General features: G+C 37.7%; 1 protein-coding gene and 1 pseudogene across 3 annotated transcripts in view; both read left to right on the top strand.

Moving 5' to 3' along the window:
- The window catches only part of LOC107506996 (zinc finger protein 454), a 48,698-nt gene extending 31,681 nt beyond the window's left edge, over nucleotides 1–17,017 (top strand). For all 3 annotated transcript variants that reach the window (XM_016137972.2, XM_016137970.2, XM_016137973.2), the window contains one exon: nucleotides 13,293–17,017. In XM_016137972.2, the coding sequence (XP_015993458.2) occupies nucleotides 13,293–14,626 (1,334 nt within the window). In that variant the 3' untranslated portion in view covers nucleotides 14,627–17,017. The remainder of the gene's footprint in view (nucleotides 1–13,292) is intronic.
- A 3,450-nt stretch (nucleotides 17,018–20,467) lies between these two features.
- On the top strand, nucleotides 20,468–20,586 carry LOC118606224 (annotated as a pseudogene).
- The last annotated feature ends 3,108 nt before the right edge of the window (nucleotides 20,587–23,694 follow it).

The raw sequence follows: 23,694 nt of genomic DNA, 5'->3' as shown, positions 1-23,694 counted from the left end.
CTAGATTTAATTTGCTAACATTTCATTAAGAATTTTTGCATCAGTATTCATGAGCAATATTAGCTTGTAATTTTCCCCCCTTGATATCAGAATAATGTTAGCCTTATAAAATGGATTTGGAAGTTTCCCCTTCTTTTCCATTTTCTAGGAAAATGTGTGGAGAATTGGCATCGTTTCTTCATTAAATGTTTGGTAGAGCCAGCAAAGTCTTCTAGGCTTTTTTCCTTTTCTTTATCTTTTTTTTTTTTTTTTTTTGGTAGGAAGGTTTTAAACTGCAAATTCAGTTTCCTCAGCTTTCTGCTCTTTAGTGGGCCACAGATTCTAGCTGCCTCAGTCTCTCCAAACCTTGATCTCTGTCACTTCAATTCATTGAGACTCCTGGGCTGTTTGGTCCTGTGCAATGACCTGGAATCTGCCTCCAGGGGCCAAACTGGGGTATCCCTAGGTTTTCCCTTCTCCGTTTCCCTTCTCCCAGGGATTGCCATCTTTCCCTGTCACTTGTTCATTACCTAAAAACAGTTGTTTCATTTTTTTCTGGTTTTCTAACTGTTTACTATAGGAATTTATTGAGTTTTGAAATTCTGCTATCATTTTTAATTTCCAGGAACTTGTTTCTCTGAATATTGCTTTATTTGTAAGCTCTTATTCATGCTTTACAACTAAAATATTTTACCTCTAAAAATAATGACTTTCAAAAAGATCTTCCTCCTTCATAGGCTCTGTGTTCTCAAATTTCCTCTTTGATTCTTTTGATATCTCTTTCCTGTTAGAGGCTAGTCTCAGCATCTGGTCATCCCTGACTGTCTGCCCAGCTAAACAGTGGGAAGCTGAAGTCCTTTTGGGAAGCGCTGTACGCGAGTGAGTGGGACTCGAAACTTCAACACAGCTCTCCCGCCACTAGCTGCCTTATTTGTTTTTTTCATCCAGAGCTGCTCTGATGTACTTTCTCCAGGAGAAAATGCCTCTGGTCTTTTGCGGAGTCTGGAGAGGGATGTCCCTAGTCCCTAGCTGCTCTGCATTGGGAAAGGGCTCTGGGAGCCTAACAGCTTTTTAAATTGACCTTAAACTCCTTTTATCCTCCCCTAACCCCGCCCCCCCCCCCACACACACACACACACTTCTGGAGGTTCCTGATGATGCAAATCCTTGAAGTCTTTGATGATTTGGAAGTAAATTGGGCTAGTTTCTGGCCCATCCCTGGGTGCTTGGGTCATACTACTTGCATGCCTTTCTTGAAACCCTAGAGTTACATAGTTTAAAGCTATATATATATATATATGTGGCTTTGAAATTCAAATATATTTGATTGTGGGCCATTGCAGCTAGGGATAGGAGTCCTTGATTCAGCCCATGTGTAAGTGACCTGGTCCCCATGAAAGTGACCCTGAGTGCTCCTAGGTTCAGTGAGTCCGGACTTCCTTACCTCAGTTAATCTTCCGAGTGGTAAAGCCAGGGTACATTTGACTCCCCTCTTCATAAACAATTAAGTGGGTGTCCTGTAACCTAAAACATTAAAAAGACACATATTCTTTTATATACAGATGTGTTTTTATTACCACGATCAAGAAGACGCTTTCATAGACATAGCTGCCCCATAGCTAGTAGAAGAGAAAAATCTCAGTTGGTTAGTTTTGCTGAGCCAAATTATCCTTTTTGGAATCCATCTCCCAGATTTTTTAAAGTAAACTTTTTCCAAAGTAATACTAACAAGGAAGAGTACACAAATCATAAGTTTACAACTCAACAAAATTTTATAGTATAAATACATCTGTATCTTTAGCACCTACATCAAGAAATAGAATGTTAGCAGCACACCAGAACCACCCATTCCCTTCTGTTTCTTTTGTCTTAAACATAACTACTATCTGACCATAGCTTTGGTTTTGCCTATTTTAAAACTTTTTTAAAATTAAATTTATTGGAGTAACATTTGTTAATAACATTATGTAATTTTCATGTGTACAAGCTTATAGTTCGGCATCTTCATACTCTTGCACGCATACCAACTGAAGTCTAGTCTCCTTCTGTCACCTTGTATTTGACCCCTTCTACCTAATTCTCCCTCCTCCCCCTCTCCTGTGCTAACCATCATTCCTTTGTCTGTATCTATGGTTTGTTTTTGTTTGTTTTGTTAGTTCATTTGTTACTTTTTGTTTTATATTCCACATGTGAGTAAAATCATATGGACTTTGTCTTTTTCCATTTGATTTATTTCATTTAGCATAATACTCTCAAGATTCATTGTGTTGTCGCAATGGCAATATTTCATCGTTTTTATGCCTGAATAGTATTCTGTTGTGTATATGTACCACATTTTCTTTATGCAGCCATCCATTGGTGGACACTCAGGTTGTGTCCCTGTGTTGGCTATTGTGAATAATGCTGCAATGAACATTGGGGTTCATATGTCTTTATGAATAAGTGTTTTCATATTTTTCACATAGATACTCAGAAGTGTAATTGCAGGATGCTATGATAGTTCTATTCTTAATATTTTGCGGAACCTCCATACTGTTTTCCATAATGGCTACACTAATTTATATTCCCACCAACAATGTATTGAGGGTTCCTTTTCCTCCACATCCTCACCAACACTTGTTATATTTCTTGTTGTTTTGATAATAGCCATCTTTAAAATTAGTTTGAAGTATACAGTACATTGGTTAGACATTTACATAGTTTATAAAACGATCCCCTTAGATAATAGCCATTTTATCTAGGGCGTGAGGTCATATGTCATTGTTGTTTTGTATTTTCCTTATAACTAGTGATGTTGAGAATCTTTTCGTGTCTGTCAACCATCTGTATATGTTTTTTGGAAAAAGGTCTATTCAGGTTCTCTATTTTTTAATCGGATTGTTTTTTGTTGTTTAGTTGTGCAAGTCTTTATATATTTTGGATATTGGCCTCTTATTGGATGTATCATTTGCAAATATCTTCTTCCTTTTGGTTGGTTGCCTTTTCGTTTCACTGATGGTTTCTTTTGCTGTGCACAAGTTTTTTAGTTTGATGTAGTCCCATTAATTAATTTATTTTTGCTTTTATTTCCCTTTAAAACGTCATATAAATGGAATCATAAAGTATGTACTCTTCTGTACCTGATTACTTTCCTTCAACAGTGTGTTTAAGATTCATCCATGTTGTCACATGTAGCAATAGTTGGTTCATTCTCATTGGTGTGCAATATTTCACTGGTAAACCTACCACTATTTGTACATTCTACTGTTGCTAGATATTTGTTTGTTTCTGACTTGGAGCTATTATTATGAATACTGCTGCTATGAACATTCTTCTGTCTCTTTTAGAGAATATATGTATACATTCTTCTTGAGTACATAGCTGGGAGTACTATGTTCATGAGAATGTGAGCTTCAGTAGACACTGCCACATCCACTAGGAAGATTCATTAGTCATTGTTTTTCATATGGATACCCGGCTGACTCAGGATCACTTACTAAATTGACTGTCATTTCCCACTGTACTGCAGTGTCACCTTTGTCATATGTATAGTGACTACAAGTGTGTGAGTCTGATTCTGGGTTCTATAATCTGTTTCATTGCTCTGTTTGTGTAAAGGTGTGTTTCTGGAATCTCTGTTCTGTTTCATTCTTTTTATCAAATCTTGTGCCAATACAATACTGTTTTAATTTAACATAATAATGTGTCTTAAAATTGATGACGGAAGTCCTCCAGCTTTGTTCTTTTCTTTTAGAATTTTAGAATTGTCTATTCAATTTCCACAAAATTTATGCTGGAATTTTTATGAGAATTGGGCTTAATTTGTAGGTTAATTGGGGAGAATTAGAAGTATTCCATTCTGTGAACATAGTATATCCCTATATTTATTTAGGTTTTCTTTAATTAAAATTTTTGTAGTTTATATGTACAGTTCTTCATTATATTTATTTCTAAGTACTTTTTGTTTTTAATGCAATTATAAATGTCTTTTGAAAGTTTGATTTTCCAATTATTTTTTGTTGGTATGTAGCTATACTATTGGTTTTTTTGTAGTTTATATGTACAGTTCTTCATTATATTTATTTCTAAGTACTTTTGTTTTTAATGCAATTATAAATGTCTTTTGAAAGTTTGATTTTCCAATTATTTGTTGTTGGTATGTAGCTATACTATTGGTTTTTATATACTGGTCTTATATCTAGTAACTTTACTAAATTCTTTTATTAATTTTGTGTCCATATTTTGTGTTTCTATGTGAACATAATCATGTTACTTGAGAATAATGACTTTTATTTTTTCTTTCCAACCTTTTCCTTTTTTCTTTCTTTACCTTGTACTGATTAAGATTTATAGTACAATGTTAAATAGAAAGAACGATAACAGACATGCTTATTTCATCCCAGTCTCAGGGAAGTGTTTTCAGTATTTCACAATTAACTATGATGATGTTTGGTGTAGACTTTTTTGTAGATACTCTTGATCAGATTAAGGAAGTTTGGTTCTAATCCTACTTTTCTGAGCCTTATCATGACTGGCTGTTAAATTGGGCCAGATGCTTTTTCAGCATCTATTGAAGTAATGTTGTAATTTTTCTCCTTTATTTTTGTTAATATGGTAAATAATAGTGAGTGATTGAAATATGAAAATGACCTTAGAATTTCAACTTATTTGTGATATATTATCCTTTTTTATATGACTGTGTTCCTTTTGCTAATATTTTGTTTAGGAATTTTGCATCTGTGTTAATGAGAGCAAATGGTCTGCAGTTTTACATTTTTTTAGTGTTCTTATTAGATTCTGGTAGGTGTTGCAAACTTCATAATACCTTCTTTTCCATTCTCTAGAATAGCCTATTTAAGATTGGTGTTATTTTTTCCTTAAATGTTCAGAAGCCTTCATTAGTGAAGCTATCTCTGCCTTCCTTTCACATAGGAAATTTCTGTGTGAAAAAATTATAAATTGAGGATTCAGTCTATTTGTTTGATATAGGACTATTCAGATTTTCTGTTTCTTCTTGTGTCTGATTTAGTACATTGCACTCTTCTAGGAATTTTAGTCTTTCATCTAAACTGTCAAATTTATTGACATAAGGTTTCCTCATTATGTTATTCTCTTACGAGCCCTCTGTAGAAGGTATCCTGATATCACCTGTATCATTCTTGGTATCAGTAATATATTCCTTTTTACTTTCCTTCATTAGGCTTGCTAGAGCTCTATCATTTTTTAATTAAATTACTAATTTTTGTTATCTTTATTATTTCTTTTCTTCTTCTTTGGGTTTACTTTGTTATTTTTCTATCTCTTGAGATGGATAACAGACAGATAGATGTACTTTTCCTTCTAAACATGGCTGTAGCTGCATCCTGTAGGTTCCATTTTATGGTTTTACTATTTAAAATATTTTCTAATTTTTGCCATGGTTTCTTCTTTAATCTATCAGTTATTTAAAAATATATTGCTTAATTTAGAAATGTCTGTGGATTTTCTAATGATCTTTTTGGCATTTTGGTATTCATTTCAGGCTTAATTCCACTAAGTTCAGAGAACATATTCTGAGTGTTCTCAGTCCTGTGAAATATGTTCATTCTGCTTTATGGCCCAGCCTTCGTAAATGTTCTGTATGCATTTAAATACAATGTGTATTCTGTCATTGTTAGGTGTAGTGTTCTAAGTATATCAGTTAGGTCAAGTTTGTACATCAAATTGTTAAAATCATCCTTATTCTTAATGATTTGAATTCGGGTTTATTGAGAGTGATGTATAAACATCTCACTGTGATGGTTAAGATTTCTGTTTTTCCTTTTCATTCTCTCAACTTTTATTTTATACATTATGAAGTTATGTAATGTGCAAATGTAGACTTGTTATATGTTCTTGGAGAATTAATCCTTTTGTCAATATGAAATATGTCAAAGTCTTTTTTTTTGTGAGATTTGTCCGATGTTATAAGTATACAAACTTTCTTGTGGCTAATGCTTGCACAAAAAATCTTTTTCATTTTTTTTCTTTTTTACATTTCTGTATCCATATTTTTGGTATTTCTCTTCTTTTTATTTGTTTTGTTTCCTCCTTCCACAACACATATTAAATAACCCCACCTAACATTATTTCTCAGCCTTGGAGACTCAGAAACCACTAGTAAGCACATGAGGCTAATGTGTTAAACATAACAACCTTTGCTAGATTTGGCCTGTGATTTTTCCCTTACAATGAAATGTTAAAAATGGGTGCAGTGATGAGTTCTGTGTGTGTTACTGCTAATGAACCAAGGATCCCAGGCAATTCGGTATTTTCTGCTTCATTGTTCCCATTTCCAGTCCAGTTTTTGAAGTCCAAAGATTAAAGAATTTCTGAGCTACACAATAGCTCTTTGGTCCAAGACAAAAAAGGTAAAATTCCTGAGGTTCTTCTTCTTCTCATTCTTTTGAGTTTGATTTTTTCACGTAGCAAGCTGTACTTTCCTGATGCTCTTTTTTCTTTTCCTTCATGCCTTAGTACCACAAGCTAGTTTCTGCCCCAATTTATTGCAATATTTGTTTTGTGACTGCAGACTTCGTATGTCTACTTGGCACTTCTCTTGTACAGTGAGACTTCAAACTCGGGATTCCGTACCAGAAAGAAATCAAGATGTCACCACTTTGCTCTTGAATACCTAAGGAGGGTGTAGTTATATTTCCCATCTTGCCCATACCCTGTCATATGACAATGAACCAGCAGAAAAGGAGTCCCCACAACTGAGATAGGAGACTTGAGTGTTATACCACTCATTCAGCTTTGAAATTTCCAAATTTGAGAGAGAGAGAGAGAGAGAGAGAGAGATCGATCAAGGGCACATGATGGTATTATTTTAACCTCTATAAACTAACAGCACTCTTTAGTGCAGGTCAGGAATCCCCAACTTGATAGAAAATATCAATGCTACTTTTTTTTTTTTTTTTAATTTCCATCCCTCTATACCAATCCCCTTTGGCAACCATCAGCTTGTTCTCTGTATCTATGGGTCTGTTTCTTTTTCATTTCATTTATTCATTCATTTTTCTTTTTTGAATTATACTTATAAGTGAAATCATATGGTCTTTGTCTTTCCCTGTCTGACTTATTTCACTTAGCACAATATCCTCCAGGTCCATCTCTCTGTCACAAATGGCAAAATTTTATTTTTTATTGCTAAATATTCCATCGTATATATGTACCACTTCTTTATTCATTCATCTATTGATGGACATCTAGGTTGCTTCCATATCTTAGCTATTACAGTAATGCTACAGTGAATATAGGGGTGCACTTATATTTTCAAAATTAGTGTTTTTGTCTTCTTCAGATAAATAACCAGAAATAGAATTGATGGATTGTATAATAGCTCTAGTTTTAATTTTTTGAAGAACTTTAATACTGTTTTCCATTGTAGTTACTTTAATTTTCAATCTTACCAACAGAGTACCAGGGTTTCCTTTTCTCCATGTCCTCGCCAGCATTTTTATTGATTCTAGCCGTTCTGACAGGTGTGAAGTGATATCTTATTGTAGTTTTAATTTGCATTTCCCTGATGATTAGTGACATTGAACAGCTTTTCATATGTCTGTTGACCATCTATCTGTATGTCCTATGTGGAGAAATGCTATTCGGGTCCTCTGCACATTTTAAAATCAGATTGTTTGTCTTTTTAATGTTAAGTTGTACAAGTTCCTTATATTGGATATTAGCCCTTTATTGGATGTATCACGGGCGAATATCTTTTCCCATTTAGTAGAGTTTTGTTTGTTTGTTTGTTTGTTTTATTGTTGATTTCCTTTGCTGTGCAAATACTTTTTAGTTTGATGTAGCCCCGTTTGTGTATTTTTTTTGTTGTTGCCTTTGCCTGAGGAGACATATCCAAAAAGAATGATGTCAAAGAGTTTGCTGCTTATATTTTCTTCAAGGAGTTTTATGGTTTTAGGTCTTACAATTAAGTCTTTGATTTATTTTGAGATTATTTTTGTATATTGTGTAAAAAAAAATGGTCCAATTTTATTTTTTGGCATATATCTGTCCAGTTTTCCCATCATCATTACTGAAGAGACAGTCTTTACCCCACCGTATATCCTTGCCCTCTTTGTCATAGATTAATTGACCATATAAGTGAGGACCTATTTCTGGACTTTCTATTCCATTGATCTCTCTCTCTCTATTTTTTATGTCAGTACCATGCTGTTTTGATTATTGTAGCTCTGTAGTATAGTTTGATATCAGAGAGCATGTACCTCCCACCTTATTCTTCAGGATTTCTTTGGCTATTTAGAGCCTTTTGTGGTTCCATATGAATTTTAGAATTAATTTTTTCTAATTCTGAGAAGTCTATTGGCATTTTAATAAGGATTGCATTGAATCTGTATATTAATCCTTCCAATCCATGAGCATGGTATATCCTTCCATTTATTTGTATCTTCTTCAATTTCTTCAATGTCTTATAGTTTTAGAGTGCAGATCTTTCACCTCTTAGGTTAAATTTATTCCTGGGGATTTTTTACATTTTGATGCAATTGTAAATGAGGTTGTTTTCTTAATTTCTCCTTCTGATCATCTGTTATTGGTATATAGAAATGCAACAGATTTCTGTATTTTGATCTATATCCTTAACTTCACTAAATTCATTTATTAGTCCAAATAACTTTTTAATGGAGTCTTTAGAGTTTCTATATATAGTATTATATCATCTGCAAATAATTGGAGTTTTACTTCTTCCATTTAGATTTGAATGCCTTTTTTTTTCTTGTCTGAATTCTATGGCTTGGACTTCTAATACTATGTTGAATAGAGGTGGTTATAGCAAGAATTCTTGTCTTGTTCCTGATCTTAGAGGGAAATCTTTCAGCATTTCACCATTGAGTATGATACTAGCTAGGGGTTTGTCAGATATAACCTGCATAATAATGAAATACGTTCCTTTGATACCCACTTTGTTAAGAGTTTTTGGTGTAAAAAGATGCTGAAGTTTGTCAAATGCTTTCTGTGCATCTATTGAGGTATTCATATGGATTTTATCCTTTATTTTGCTAATGTGATGTATCATGTTGATTGATTTATTGATATTGAACCATTCTTGCATCCCTATATTGAAACCCACTTTGTTGTGATCTATAATCTTTCAATGTATTGTTGAATTCAGTTTGCTAATATTTTATTGAGAAGTTTTACATTTGTGTTCATCAAGGATATTAGCCTGTAATTTTCTTTTTTGTAGTGTCTTTGTTTGGTTTTGGTATCTGGACAATGTTGGCTTCATAGATTGAGTTTGGAAGCATTCCTTCCTCTTCAATTTTTTGAAATGATTTAAGGATAGGTATTATTTCTTCTTTGAATGTTTGGTAGAATTCACCTGTGAAGCTGTCTGGTCGTGGACTTCTATTCATTGGGAGTTTTTGATTATTGCTTCAATTTCATTGCTAGAAATCAGTCTGTTTAGATTTTTTATTTCTATGTGGTTTAGTCTTAAAGGTTACATATTTACAGAAATTTATTATAACATTTCTTTTAAGTTGCTGAATTTGTTGGCATATAATTGTTCATAATATTCTTTAATAAGTCTTTATATTTCCGTGATGTCAGTTGTAACTTCTCTTTCATTTATGATTTAATTTATTTGGACTCTCTTTTTCTTGATGAATTTGGCTAAAGATTTGTCAATTTTATCTTTTCAAAGAACAAGCTCTTAGTTTTTACCGATCTTTTCTATTGTTTTTAAATTTCCATTTCATTTATTTCCACTCTGATCTTAACTATTTCCTTTCTACTGTTTCCTTTGGTTTTGTGTGTTCTTTTTTTCTAGTTCCTTTAAATACAGAGTGAGATTTGGGATTTTTCTTGTCTCTTGAGATAGACCTGTAAAGCTATGAACTTCCATCTTTGAACTGATTTTGCTGCATCCCATACATTTCGAAAAGTTGTATTTTTGTTTCATTTGCTTCAAGATGGTTTTTGATTTCCTGTTTGATTTTCTCTTTGATCCATTGGTTGTGTAGTAGCATATTGTTTAGTCTCCATATAGGTGTGTTTTTTTCAGTTTTCTTCCTGTAGTTGATTTCCGATTTTTATGCCATTGTTCTCAGAAAAGATACCTGATATGATTTCAGTCTTCTTGAATTCATTGAGGCTTGTTTTGTCACCTGATATATGATCCATTCTGGAGAATGTTCTATGTGCACTTGAAAAAAAAATATTCTTCAGTTTTTGGATGAAATTTAAAAAAAATTATATAGTCAATCTGATCTAATGTGACATTTAAGGCCATTATTTCCTTACTAATTTTCTGTCTGACGATCTATCCATTGATGTGACTGGGATGTTAAAAATCCCTTCCATTATTGTATTACTGTGGTTTTTCTCACTTTACATTCATTAATAATTGTTTTATATATTTAGGTACTCCTGTATTGGGTACATAGATATTTATAATTGTTATATCTTCTTAGATCCAATTCTTTATAATTATGCAGTGTTCTTTTTTGTCATTTTCTTTTTACATTTTGTGTTTTAAAGTCTGTTTTGTTTGATATGAGTATTGCTACCCCAGCTTTCATTTTGTTTCTCTTTGCACTTTCACTCTGTCTTTCTGTTTGCAGTGAGTCTCTTGTAGGTAGCATACAATGGGTCTTTTTTTTTTTTTAATCCATTCTGCCACCTTTTGTCTTTTTATTGGAACATTTAACCCATTTACATTTAAAGAAATTATTGATAAATATGCCATTTTGTTCATTGTTTTTTGGTCGTTTTTATAATTCTCCTCTGTTCCTTTCTTTTTCTCTTGATCTCTTTCTTTGTGGTTTGCTGGTATTCTTTAGAGTTTTGTTTGGGTTCCCTTCTCTTTATTCTTGGTATATCTTTTATGTTTTTTGGTTTGTGGTTACCATGAGATTTATGCATATCATTCTATATTTATAGCAGTATAGCAGTATAGAATGATATAACATACATTTTATATTATAAGCTGATAGGCATTTAAGTTTGAATATATTCTGTAAGGACTTAATTTAACTCCCCTCTCCTTGCTTTATGTTATTAATGTCATTATTAGATCTTTTTGTGTAGTGTATCTCCTAACTACTTATTGTAGTTCGAGTTGAGTTTGATACTTTTTGTTTTGACCTTTATAGTAGCTTTTTACTTGTCTAATTTGTTGTAATTATTAAATATTTGGCTTTACCTGTGAGATTTTTTCTTTCTCTTATTTTCTTATATCTGGTTATGGCCTTTCCTTTTCTGCTTAAAGAAGTACCTTTAACATTTCTTGGAAAGTTGGATTAATGGTGATGAACTCCTTTAGTTTTTGCTTGTTTGGGAAACGATCTCTCCTTCAATTCCAAATGATAATCTTGTTAAGAGTAGTATTCTAGGTTGTAGGTTCCTTTCTTTCAGCATTCTAAAGGTGTTCTGCCACTCCCTTCTGGCCTATAAAGTTGGTGCTGTTAAATCAGCTGATACCCTTATGTGATTTTCTTTGTATATAACTGGTTGCTTTCCTCTTGCTTCCTTCAAGATTGTCTCTTTAACTTTTGCCATTTTAATTTCAGTATGTCTTGGTGTGGGTCTCTTTGGGTTCATAAAGTTTGGACTCTCTGTGCTTCCTGGACTTGGATGTCTGTTTCCTTTCCCAGTTTAGGAAAGCTTTCAACTTTTTTTTTTTTTTTAAAGAAAGTTTTTGTTTCTTTCTCTCTTTCTTCTCCTTCTGGGATCCCTATAATACAAATATTTGAATCCAAATGAGAGCCTCACATGTTTACTCTGACCACCCTCCCACCTCTTCCTTAAAAGGTCCTGAACTCCAGTTTTTAGCTCCAAAGTTCTACAAGACCATAGAAAATTCTGAACCTCTGCTTAGCTTTAGTCTCTTGCCCTGAGAAGCTTAAGAATTCAGAAAATTTTATGAGATAAAAACCATTAAGCGTTGGAATCAACTCTCTATATTTCCATTTTCGCCCCCAAAATTAGACTGTCAAGTTGGGCTCAAGTGATATCTGATGCCTTTAGACAGTTTTTTTTTTTCCACTTCAGATTTTCCTGTTGTTTCCCTCAGGAATGTCAGTCAGGCTACTCTATCAGGTCTAGAAGTAAAAGTCTATCCTTAAGATTTTGAAATTTGGTAATACTGGTGTTTAACTTTGCCCATTCTCTGTCTTGAGCAAGGATATATTCCCTGAGCTCACTAAGATTTTAGCCTTAAAATGCACCTGTTTAACTTTCTGTTCTAGATAAGTTTTACAGGGTTTATTTTTTGATAATAGCTCTTTGTAGATTTCCTGGGGTGAGTTGGAAAAGAAATGAAATGAAGGGGCCTTGTTCTTAATAGGGTTTCCCAGGAATCGGCCTCATGTGTGTTTAGTCACTAGTCATTATATTGCATCTCTTAGTACAGAGTCTTAAATAGATAACATAAAAGGCAGATATTCACAAATACATATGAAAAACTAATATGTAGTCCTGAACTCTACTTGTTAATATCAAGGTTCCCATGAAAGATACCAAGCCAGACAGTTGTTGAGTAAGCACGAACTTTGTGTTTGGAGAAAGGAATCATGTGTCAGATAATTCAAGGGACCCCAATTCTTATCGCAGCAGCAGAGTCCTATTCTAGTGATTCAGGGCCTTGTCCTCTGAGACCAGTGGGTGCATCTTGGCAGGTTTTCTGCCTTGCTCCTGACTTTCTGTGCTCACATATACATCCTCATAGTATATTTTCCTCATGTAGATGTCACATTGTTCATATAGGTTTGAAGACATTGCTTCCTCACTGGTAGCAGGAGGTCTTTCCCACAGCATTAGTAGTAGCCTAACTTTCTGTTATCCATCCAAATGCTAACATGAATGTATTAAACATTGAAAGGATGGATTTTGTAGTTACTCTGGAGATGAATTTTTTCTGCCAAGTATTGCCTCTAGTTTCAATGGTTTCTTAAGGTCACATCTGGATTATTTTAAAGACCATATCACTAAAATAGGCAAGGTACTTTTTTTTTTTTTTAATCATTAGTATAATGTGGTCTGTATAAGTGTTTTTGAGGCTTAGAAAGTCAGGTAACTTATCTGTAATTACAAATAAAGTAACTATTATACTCAGAATCCCAATCCAAGCCTGTGACTTCCAAACTCAAGCTCCCAAGATCTCCTGCTTCATACATTATACATTAGATCAACCCCTTCCTGTTTTGTGCTCTGTTGACTTCTCTTCCCCTTTCCTTTCTTCACTTCAAGAAATTTTCAAAACTGCAGCCTCTTTGTTATGATTATAAAAAGGCTCATCTTATCCCAAGTAGATATTTTACTGGAATAAAACAGACATTTTTATTTTTGATGCCTTTCAGACTGGATGACTGTGCCGGTGAGTAAGAAATCTACTCTCAAGGAAGATACTCCTGAAGAAGAATTGGATCAGTGGGTGATAAAGGAAAGATTCACTAGAGATAGTCGCTGGAAATATGATAGCCTATGGGAATGGCAGCGTGGAGGCCAGGAGATAAAGTTGCAGCAAGTAGTGTTCACTCACCATAAAACCTCATCTGTGGGTAGTTACCAGGAATGTAATGAATCTGGGAAGCTCTGCACCGTGAGCTCATCTTTTGTTCAAAGTCAGGGATTTCAATCTAGCAAAAAAGCCTTTGAGTGTAGTGAGTGTGGAAAAGTCTTCACTAAGAGTTCAACCCTTAATAAACATCAGAAAATTCACACTGAAAAACTTAATGCAAATCAGAAAACTCTTATTAAAGAGAAGCGATATGAATGTAGAGAATGTGGGAAAGCCTTTCATCAGAGTACACACCTTATCCATCACCAAAGAATTCACACAGGTGAGAAACCGTATGAATGTAAGGAATGTGGCAAGGCCTTCTCAGTGAGCTCCTCACTTACTTATCATCAGAAAATTCACACTGGAGAGAAACCTTTTGAATGCAATTTATGTGGAAAAGCTTTTATTCGAAACATACACCTTGCCCACCATCATAGAATACATACTGGAGAGAAACCTTTTAAATGTAACATATGTGACAAAGCCTTTGTGTGCAGGGCACATCTTACCAAACACCAGAATATTCATAGTGGAGACAAACCTTATAAATGTAATGAATGTGGGAAAGCCTTCAATCAGAGTACAAGTTTTCTTCAGCATCAGAGAATTCATACCGGGGAGAAGCCCTTTGAATGTAATGAATGTGGAAAGGCCTTCAGGGTGAACTCATCCCTTACTGAACACCAGAGAATCCATACTGGAGAGAAACCTTATAAATGTAATGAATGTGGGAAAGCTTTCAGAGATAATTCATCCTTTGCTCGACATCGGAAAATTCATACTGGAGAGAAACCTTATAGATGTGGTTTGTGTGAGAAAGCCTTCAGGGACCAATCAGCCCTAGCCCAGCATCAGAGAATTCATACCGGGGAAAAACCATATACATGTAATATATGTGAGAAAGCCTTCAGTGACCATTCAGCCCTTACTCAACATAAAAGAATTCATACTAGAGAAAAACCTTACAAATGTAAAATCTGTGGGAAAGCCTTTATCCGAAGCACACACCTTACTCAACACCAGAGGATTCACACAGGAGAGAAACCCTACAAATGTAATAAATGTGGGAAAGCTTTCAACCAGACTGCAAACCTCATCCAGCATCAGAGACATCATATTGGAGAAAAGTGATGTGACTGCAGTTTATAAGAAAGAGCTTTGAGACTTGAGTATGTTAATTATTGAATGTAAGAGAATCCATTCTAGAGAATAACCATGAAGTTTATATCAAGATAGTCTTTTTTTTTTTTCCACTGAGTGTCAAGCTTTACAGGATTGTGGGTTTTGAGAAATTAAGAATGGCAAACATGCCTCAGAGTTCAGAACTGCCTCAACTGAATAACAGTTCTGTGTAATTAGTCTGAATTACCAAGTTTAAGAACCAAAATAGTGCTTCATCAACAACATAAAAATTACTTTGTCAAATTTACATTTTTTCCTATTAAGACAAATTGTGAAATTATAAAAATTAAGGTTGAGTAGCAAAAAAACAAGAAAGTAAGGAACTGGTCTACAAGCATTTCATTCTCTTTGATTCTTTTACATAAGGGTTTCCACCTTTAATGGAACCCTCTGTTCTCAATCAAACCGCTGACACCCAAAGTAAAGAAAGTGCATTCACTCGTGCATCAGCCCAGAACTTAAGTCTGCTCCCCAGCTTCTGCTTCAAATTGTTTTTGTCAGATCTCTCTGGTCGGTGTGTCCACTGGTTTCCAACCTGTCTCCTTCTGGAACAATTCATTTGAATGGTGTGTCCCTCCTTTGATTTAGCAGCTCCTAACTGGTAACATCATGTCACTTATTACCACCCCATTTGCCCTTGAAGAGTGTGGTGATCCAACATTGTACACAGTCCATGATTGTGGGTATTGCCCCCAAATCTGGCTTTCAGAACTTGGGATGTCTACCTGAAAAGGAGAGGTTAATCAAAATTCTTGAGTTACCCAGTTTCTCTGGGCCTTAGCTTGATTCTGACCCTGGGGAGATACCTAATGTAGGGGCTTAGCCTGTGTAAACATTGCCCTTTGATTGCTCTATACTGCCGTTACTGTACATAAGGGATGTAGGTGTGACGATTCCAACCAACCTCGTGGTGGTTTGGGTCACCTCCACTTGTGTGGCTTGGCATTTCTGGATGTGCAACTGACAAGAGAGATTGGATCCCCATGGCTAGTTCTCAAAGGTTCTCACCCGCTCTTTCCCACAGCTGGGTAGTCCTCGGCGACCCCTGTGTTAGAGTGTATCTGTCACTCCCAGAACATTGAACTTCATCCTGGTTCTTGCCCTGTTTTTGTCCAGTTTTCTGAAGGTATTAACTGTGTTCACAGGAAAAGCAGAGAGCTTTGTATTTCTGCTTTTGCATTTGAAAGTACGCACTCCCTCTCCTCTGTGTATTGCACTGCTTAAAGCCTGTCCCATTCTGACAGTGGTGAGCAACATGTTGAGTAATTCCGGGAGTATGAGAAGTGGTCAACAGCACTGTGACCTCTGGCAGGAACAGTATGTCCAAAGGTTAGAGTGATACTCTATTCCTGCAGGTGGAGTTCCTTCACCATCTCTAATCTTTCAGTGCTGTCAGTAGAAATCAGAGAGATAAAATAACAGTTGTGTGTCTTCGTCCACTTAACCGCTGGTGGCATTCTTCCCTCCCTCACCAGGGGAGCCCACACTACTGCAGGCTGGAACATTCCACATCATGAAGATGGCAGAACAAGTAAACGATTGTTCTGGGAAACAGAATGGTAGGTTCCCAGTCTGTGAAAGTGCTCTCCATCAAGTCGGGTGCCCTTCTGGCCTTGCAAATACTGCACCTGAGCTCCAATTCACAGAAGAGGACATTCGATGTCATGGTGGGATCAGTGGCCTCCAGGTTAAACAGACTTGAAGCTTCCCGCAGCCTTCAAGCCCAAGTTCTCTTAAATTCAGCTTCCATTTAATAAAGGCCAGCTATAGGTGTCTCCTGTTAAGTAAGAAGCAATTCATACTTTCTACTAAGATGCAGGTGAAGCAGCATTTTAAAAGGTTACTTGGGACCATCTGTGCCCTGGGCATGTTCCTCTACAGGTTCGTATGGCTGGCAGCTCAAGATTCCACAATAACCTAGAGAAACTGCTCATTGCTCTGATACCTGCCTTCGTTACTATCCATATGGCCTGCTTGGTCCTCTCACCTCCTTACCTTGAATCCCTGAGAAACATTTTTCTAAATTGTTCGGTGTTCATGTTGTTTGTTTTTAATGAGAGCTACAGCCACTTGGCAGCTGCCTGCTATAAAACTGGATCCCACACCTGCTTCCACTTTAACAGCCTCATTTGTCCCAGTGACAGCCCTGGCGGCCCCTCCCCCAGAATCAGTGTAGTTTGAGGCCCTCATCTGAAAGTGTGCTCCCCTTCCCCCGGACCTATCTGCTGCCAGGCTTTGGTCTTGATGAAAGTAGACCTCTGAAATGCCTATTCACTCATCCCTTTCTGGGGAGGCAAAAAATAAATAAATGGCCTACTATATGTGTCTGGGCCAACTGATGTATTTATGGCAATACTATTTAAGCCGGCCTTTAGCTCTACCTTTATTGTATTCTGCCTTATGATTAACACCTTATTGTGTGACCTTAACTAAGGGATCAGCATTTGCCTGGGTGCTATTCTATGCTTTCCTAATCTGAAGTAGTATGGCTCTGTCTAGGCAGTCTCCCCGCCCGAGCGGCACCTTTCACTCACACCTAAAAGTGTGTTTTGGAGAATACTCGGCTACCTTCTGCTGACTGATCTGCAAGATGTTAGGCAAGATTTCAGCAGTTATTGTGAGCGGCTTCTCTACTCTGCCCTCAGCCAGGCTACTCTTAAGACATTAGAGATTCCGAGGAAGAGTAGTTCATTCTGTACCACACTTTTCTAGTCTTGCCGATTGGCTACATGGACACTGACTGAAAGAGAGGAGGACCACTGGGACCCACACCCTTTAGGGTTTCAGAGTGTGAGCAGAGATATGGCATCCTCAGCACATCTGGCCCATCTCTCACTACTCCTAGCTTCACATAGTGCAGGAGACTCCCAGCATACCCAGGGCCATGCCATCTCCAGAAGGTGACTCTGCATGTGGCAGAGCAAGTGCTGGACTTACACATGAGCCAGTCTCCCCACTCCCTCCCCTGGACCATAGCTAAGCTATGAGCCAGAGAAATGGACCTTGGCCCCCCTCCCACAGCACTCTCCTTGTGTACTATGGAATCACCCAATGGGTAAACTCACTGGAAGTCCAGTTGCACTCTAGCCATGCAGGGATTCAAGTAGAGGAGTAGTATCTGAACTTTGTTACATTTTATTTTTAATTAATTCATTTTACTTACTTTCAAGTATACAGTGCATTGGTTAGACATCTATATAGTTTATAAAACAGTCCCCCCAATTGCTCCCTCCCTCCCCTGGCTCTCCACCTAGCCATCATATTAATGCTAACTGCATTCCCTATGCCATGCTCCTCATCTCTGTGACCATCCATTAACTATTAATTTGTACTTTTTTAACCCTTCACCCCATTCTCCCATCCCCCCAAACCCCTACCCTCTGTTTGTTACCAACTTGTACACTATATTTGTGGGACTCTTCTTGATTCGTTTGTTCTTTTTTTCCTTAGATTTTGCATATAAGTGAAATCATGGTATTTATCTTTCTCTGTCTGACTTAAATAACTTCTAGGTCCATCAAGGCAATATCTTTTCCATCCTCCCCCCCCCCTTTTAATCTGTGTGTGTCTTCTCATCTGAAATGAGTCTCTTGTAGGCATCATGTAGGGGTCTTGTTTTCTAATTCAATCCACTCTTTTAGTTGGAGCATTTAATTCTTTTCCATTTGAAGTACTTATTGATAGGAATGTAGTTGTTACCATTCTTTATTCCTGTTATTGATACATGTTTTTTCTTAAAGAAGTTCCTCCAACATTTCCTGTAATACTGGCTTGGTGGTGATAAATTTCTTTAGCTTATTTTTGGCTTGGTGGTGATAAATTTCTGAGAAGCTCTTTATCTGTCCTTCAACTTTAAATGATAGCTTCGCTGGATAAAATATTCTTGGTTGTAGATCCTGGGTCTTTATCATGTCGAATATTTTGTTCCAAACCCTTCTGTCCTGCATAGTTTCTTTTGAGAAATCAGCTGCCAATCCATGGGTACTCCCTTGTAGGTAACTACCTGCTTTTCTCTTGCTGCTTTTAAGAGTCTCTCTTTGTATTTAACCTTTGGCATTTTAAATATGATGTGTCTTGGTGTGGGCCTCTTTGGATTCTCTGAGCTTCCTGGGGTCGAATGTCTGTTTCCTTCACCAGGTTAGGGAAGTTTTCCATCATTATTTCTTCAAATAGCTGTTCAACATCTTGTTTTCCTTCCAGTACCCTAATGAGACAGATATTTTTACTTTTAATAGTGTCCCATAGGCTCCTTAAATTATTATAGTCTTGGCTTCTTATTTCTTACCATTCTAATTGACTTTCCATTCTTGGCTTTCCTGCCCTCAATATAGGTCATTTGATCCTCTTCTTTATTCACTTTGTTTCTTACTTTGTTTATTCCATTTAATATACTTCTCATCTCAGATAATGTATTCTTCATTTCAGACTCGTTCCCTTTTATAATTTCTATTTCCATTTTTATGTTTTTTATCTCTTTGTTGAAGTTCTTTACACTTCCCAAAAGTTCATTGAGCATCTTTATAACCAGTGTTATGAACTCTGCATCTGTTATATTGCTTGACTATTTTTTCTGGATCTCTGTTCTCTTCTCTCATATGGTTTCTGCTTCTTTGTCTTTCCATTTTGGCTGCCTTTCTATGTCTGTTTCTATGTACTAAGCAAAGCTCCTAAGTCTCCTGGTCTTATTAGTATGGGTTTGTATAGTAGGTATCCAGTGGCACAGTCCTGAGAGGTGTTCAGCTGCAGGCCAAATTTAGCCCAAGCATGTGCCCCTCTAGAGCTACCTGCTAAGATTCAGCAAGCAATCCACAGTTGCTGTGCTTGTACTTGCCTCAAAAGCCATACCAGAAACCGAGGCCAGCTGCCTCCGGTGTGAATCTAGGCACCACTCAGCAAGGAGCATCTGACTCACTGAGGATACACCTGGATGTGGATTGGTGGGGCCATGAGTTGGGGGAGGTAGAGTTTCAGGGAATCCTTTGGGTGGAGTGACCTCTGTTATCCAGTTTGATGACGTCAGGACTATGGCGGTGCTGTGTCTGTGCATTGGGAGTGGGGAGGGCTCAACAGAGAAACAACGGATACCCCTGGCACTACTGCCAGGGAGTGAGACTTGCTGAGGCCCTCACTCCAACTACTCAGTGTCACTCTGTAAGTCCCTGCGCAACCCAACCAGCACTGGTGCTCAAAGCAAGCAGGTCTGCCACTGCGGAAGTCCGCTTGCAGCCACAGCCCCTTTAAGAGGTATCTGCAGCTGCTGGCTGCTGCTGCTGCTGCTGCTGCTGCTGCTGCTGCTGCTGTTGCCTCCATTCCACTCAGCCACTTAAAACTGGGCAGCTTCATGTCCTTGCCCTGTCTTACCTTCTGCCGTTGCAGGATGCTTGCTTAGATTTCTCCCTAGTTGTGTGGTTTGTTTATCTAGATCCCAGGTGATTTTTCCTTGCTGTTTGCTTTTTTCCATCACGACTTTGATTTGGTCGCCAGAGGGATAAACAGAGCCTATATCATCTACACCATTTCTCCCACCCCACTTCCAACTTTGTTGCGTACTTCAATGTCCAGGGGCTCCCATGAACAGCCACTGCCAGCTCTTCAGGAGAAAAAAAATTGTTCCAAGTCTCCCCTTTTAAGTTCCTTTAATTCTCCTCTTGTCAGGTCTTACTCTTCTCTAGCTGATTGATTTTGCACCTGGATTCTGCCTGTCCACCTGTGTTTGCCAGCTTTGACAGCAGCATCTCTAAAATGCTGCCTTCTTCCATGTTTAGCAACTGCTTTTAAAATGGCACCTTGGTCTATAGCCATGCTACTGTGAACAAGCCCAATCCCATCTGATCTCAGAAGCTAAGCAAAGTTGGGCCTGGTTAGTACTTGGATGGGAGACCACTTAAGAAAACCAGGTTCTGTAGGTGTAAAAAAAAAGGGGGGGGGGATTGTAAGCTGACAAGGTCCTTGCAATCTGTGAGGTCAACAAAGGGTAGCCTCGTCTAAAAAATAAAATGGCATCTTGACCTTGCTGAAGACACGATCTAACAGGTTACTGTGCCCCAGCCCCAGAGTCTTAGTACAAAATAACTCTGACCTACATGAGTGTCTTAGGTTAAGGAAATAATTCCCTTAAAAATTCCCTTATGCATAAATTTAATCTAAGAATGGGTAGTCTAATTCCTCTCCTTTTCCTCTTTCCCTTTGTACTTTGTGCTTCTCTCCCGTATACCACTGGCTTAGCCAGCAGGAAAATGTGGAAACAACTCGCCCACCTGGAGTGGGAGGGTTCCCAGTTTCTTGGCCAATCTGAACTCCTGCTAAATATATTTTTGGTAATATTCTTACTTTGATATTTTTATACCAGTTTATGAAGGGAAAAGAAATACAAAGCTTGATTATTTCCCATCAAGGATTTCTCAGTTGTGCTAATGTTTATTATCAGCAAGTGCCAGGATGCAGTCATGTAGATGTACCCTCCCTGTTCTGTGTGTCACCCTGGATGCCACACTATCCTTAAAAAAAAAAAAAGTTGCCATAAAAATTATTCATCACCGTGTCTTTCTTAAATGAGAAAAGTATGCAGTATTTTAAGATGTGCAAGCTGCATTTGTGCCACCTGATTACCTAATCAGGTATCACTAAGACATGCCAGAAGTCGTGCTTCCAAATGTTTTTGTAGTCTTATGGCCAGTCTGGTCCTTGCTCTTCACGTGGCCATCCAAACCTACCTGACTCCAGGATCCATAGTGTTTAGACTGTATCTCTGTCACTGGGAAGAACAGTTAACATTTTGAGGGCATATCTTGTGCCAGGTACTGTTGTAAGTACCCAGCATATATTCACTTAGTTCTCACAATTATGTGAGACTGTTTGTATCATCCCCTCACGAAGGTTGAAGAAAGGTATTGTTATTGTTGACCATAAGAATAAACATACCTGTTGAGAAGGGCTCCTGGTGGCTAACTGGGCTCAAATTTACAAACAGAACATAGCAGCCATTGCTAAATGAACTTCTCACACAAGCCACACTTCAGGAAGAAGTCTGCACTGAATTGCTTGCCTTCTGCACTAAACTGCCTGCTTATACTGTGTTCCTGCAGTCAGAGCCAGCCCTTCCAAAAGAGTTCCTAGGATCCTATTTCAATCAATAGGACTGAGATTTTCTCCATCCAATGGAAGCTGTGCAGCTATAGCCTCATTAGCATCTTCAATGACTAATCAGAGCAGCTCCATTCTGACCACTCAGGATGGTGCCTTTAGGACCAATCAAACTGTGGGGATTTGGAGTCCTCATTTGCATGAGAACAGACTAATCAGGGGCCAGGGGTGGGGACTTCTCTGACTCCTAAAGCTCACTTGCCTTTTCCATCGAAGGGTGTAGAGAGAATTTTCTCAGCTGGAGCTGAACAACGAATGTGGGTTCCTTGAACTGGAGTGGAAGGATAGAGTGAAACCTAGTGGCCTCACCCAAGAGCCACCTCACAGCTATGCCGTTCCACAGCTGTGCTGATTCACAACTGAGCTGTAACACTATTGAGCTGTTCTAAAGCAATGTTGTAACACATAGAGCTGTTTGCACTGAATAAAGCAGCCTCCTTCACTGCATCCCTAATTGGGGATTCCTGTTTGTGTTGAATTGGTGCCAGCAATCATTGGTTGACAGTTTAGAAACTTGTCAGGAGTCACATACCTAGTAAGTGGTGAATAAAGGACTTGACCCAGGCAGTGTAGCAGCAGGGCACACGTACTTGCCTACGGCACACATCTCCTGAGACATTGGGGTGGGGCCGATGTGGCAGCGGATGGGTAGGTGGTAAGGCCCTAGTCATATAACTATGCTCTAGGTGTGGGTTTCCACGTGCACTTCTTCAGCTTTAGTTTGGTAAGGCGGAAGGAGCTCCAGGTGCTTTGCTAACCTGAGAGTGCAAGAACCATGGGTTCTTATAAATATCTGAGGCCTGGGACATCTCGTGAGCACAGCCTGTGGTAATCATCGCAGGTCCTGGCCAAAAAGCAGAACTATCATTAAGAACGCCTTTTCTGGAAGTATTACAAAAGAGATCTGAGGCTAGTGGCCAGAGAAACAGAAGGGCAATAGCCATTCATTGTATAATTTTTGCCAAGTGTAGTGTGCAGTGGTTACATATGCATATAGTTACTGCTTTCATGAACCTGAAATGGGAAGACAGGTATTATAAAAAGAAATAATTAGCAAATAATTGTAGCATGAGGAAGGTGTAAGTAGAATGGAATACTACAGAAGAGTGTCAGGGGTCTGGCTTTAAACTCTATGGTTGGAGCAGGCCTTACTGAGGAATTAATTGACAAGAGACAAGGATAGATGACTGAGACAGACAAAGAGGTCTGGGTGTTCTAGACAGCGAATAGCATAGGGAAAGCTCAGGGCAGGAAGTAGCTTGGGCTGATTTAGAGCCTTTATAAAGGGGGAGGGGGTACCCAGAGTGTCAGACCCACATGAGCAAGATGAGGTTGGGCAGGAAGGCCTGGCCCACCTGGAAGATGAGCTTTGGTTTTGGTTTAAGCACAGAAGGAAGCTATTACTAGGTTTCAGACTTTGTATTTCAAACTTTCAAGCTATGGTAGTTGTGATTAATATATAAATTTTACCAGAGCATAAAATATGGGAAAGTTTCCAATTAGTTCTTTCCAAATAATTTTCCTTGCAGTGAATAAGCAATACCTAAGTTAGAAAAACTGTTTAACCACCTAAAGTGCAACTGCTAATTTATTTCCGTAACATCCCTAAACCAAAGTATAGGGTTGCTCTCTGATACAAATGTTACCTAATGTTATTTTATAATTTCTAGCCATGTGATAAGAAAAAGAAGTTACAAACATTTATAGTTAGAGACATGCAAGATTCCCCCTGACAAATTGCCCCATGCTCCTTACCAATCTCTCTGATCCCTTCCAGTGTATCTCCCACGCCAGCCACTAGCCACTTGTCCACCTCCAACAAATCCAGCCATGGCATTTGCCTGCTTAAACCCTTCAGTGGTTCCCCTCGGCCA

This window comes from Rousettus aegyptiacus, unplaced genomic scaffold (assembly GCF_014176215.1).
Source record: "Rousettus aegyptiacus isolate mRouAeg1 unplaced genomic scaffold, mRouAeg1.p scaffold_m13_p_7, whole genome shotgun sequence".
Classification (NCBI taxonomy): Eukaryota; Metazoa; Chordata; class Mammalia; order Chiroptera; family Pteropodidae; genus Rousettus; species Rousettus aegyptiacus.
The sequence above is the reverse complement of the archived record's forward strand: the minus strand, read 5'-3'. Positions and strand labels throughout refer to the sequence as shown.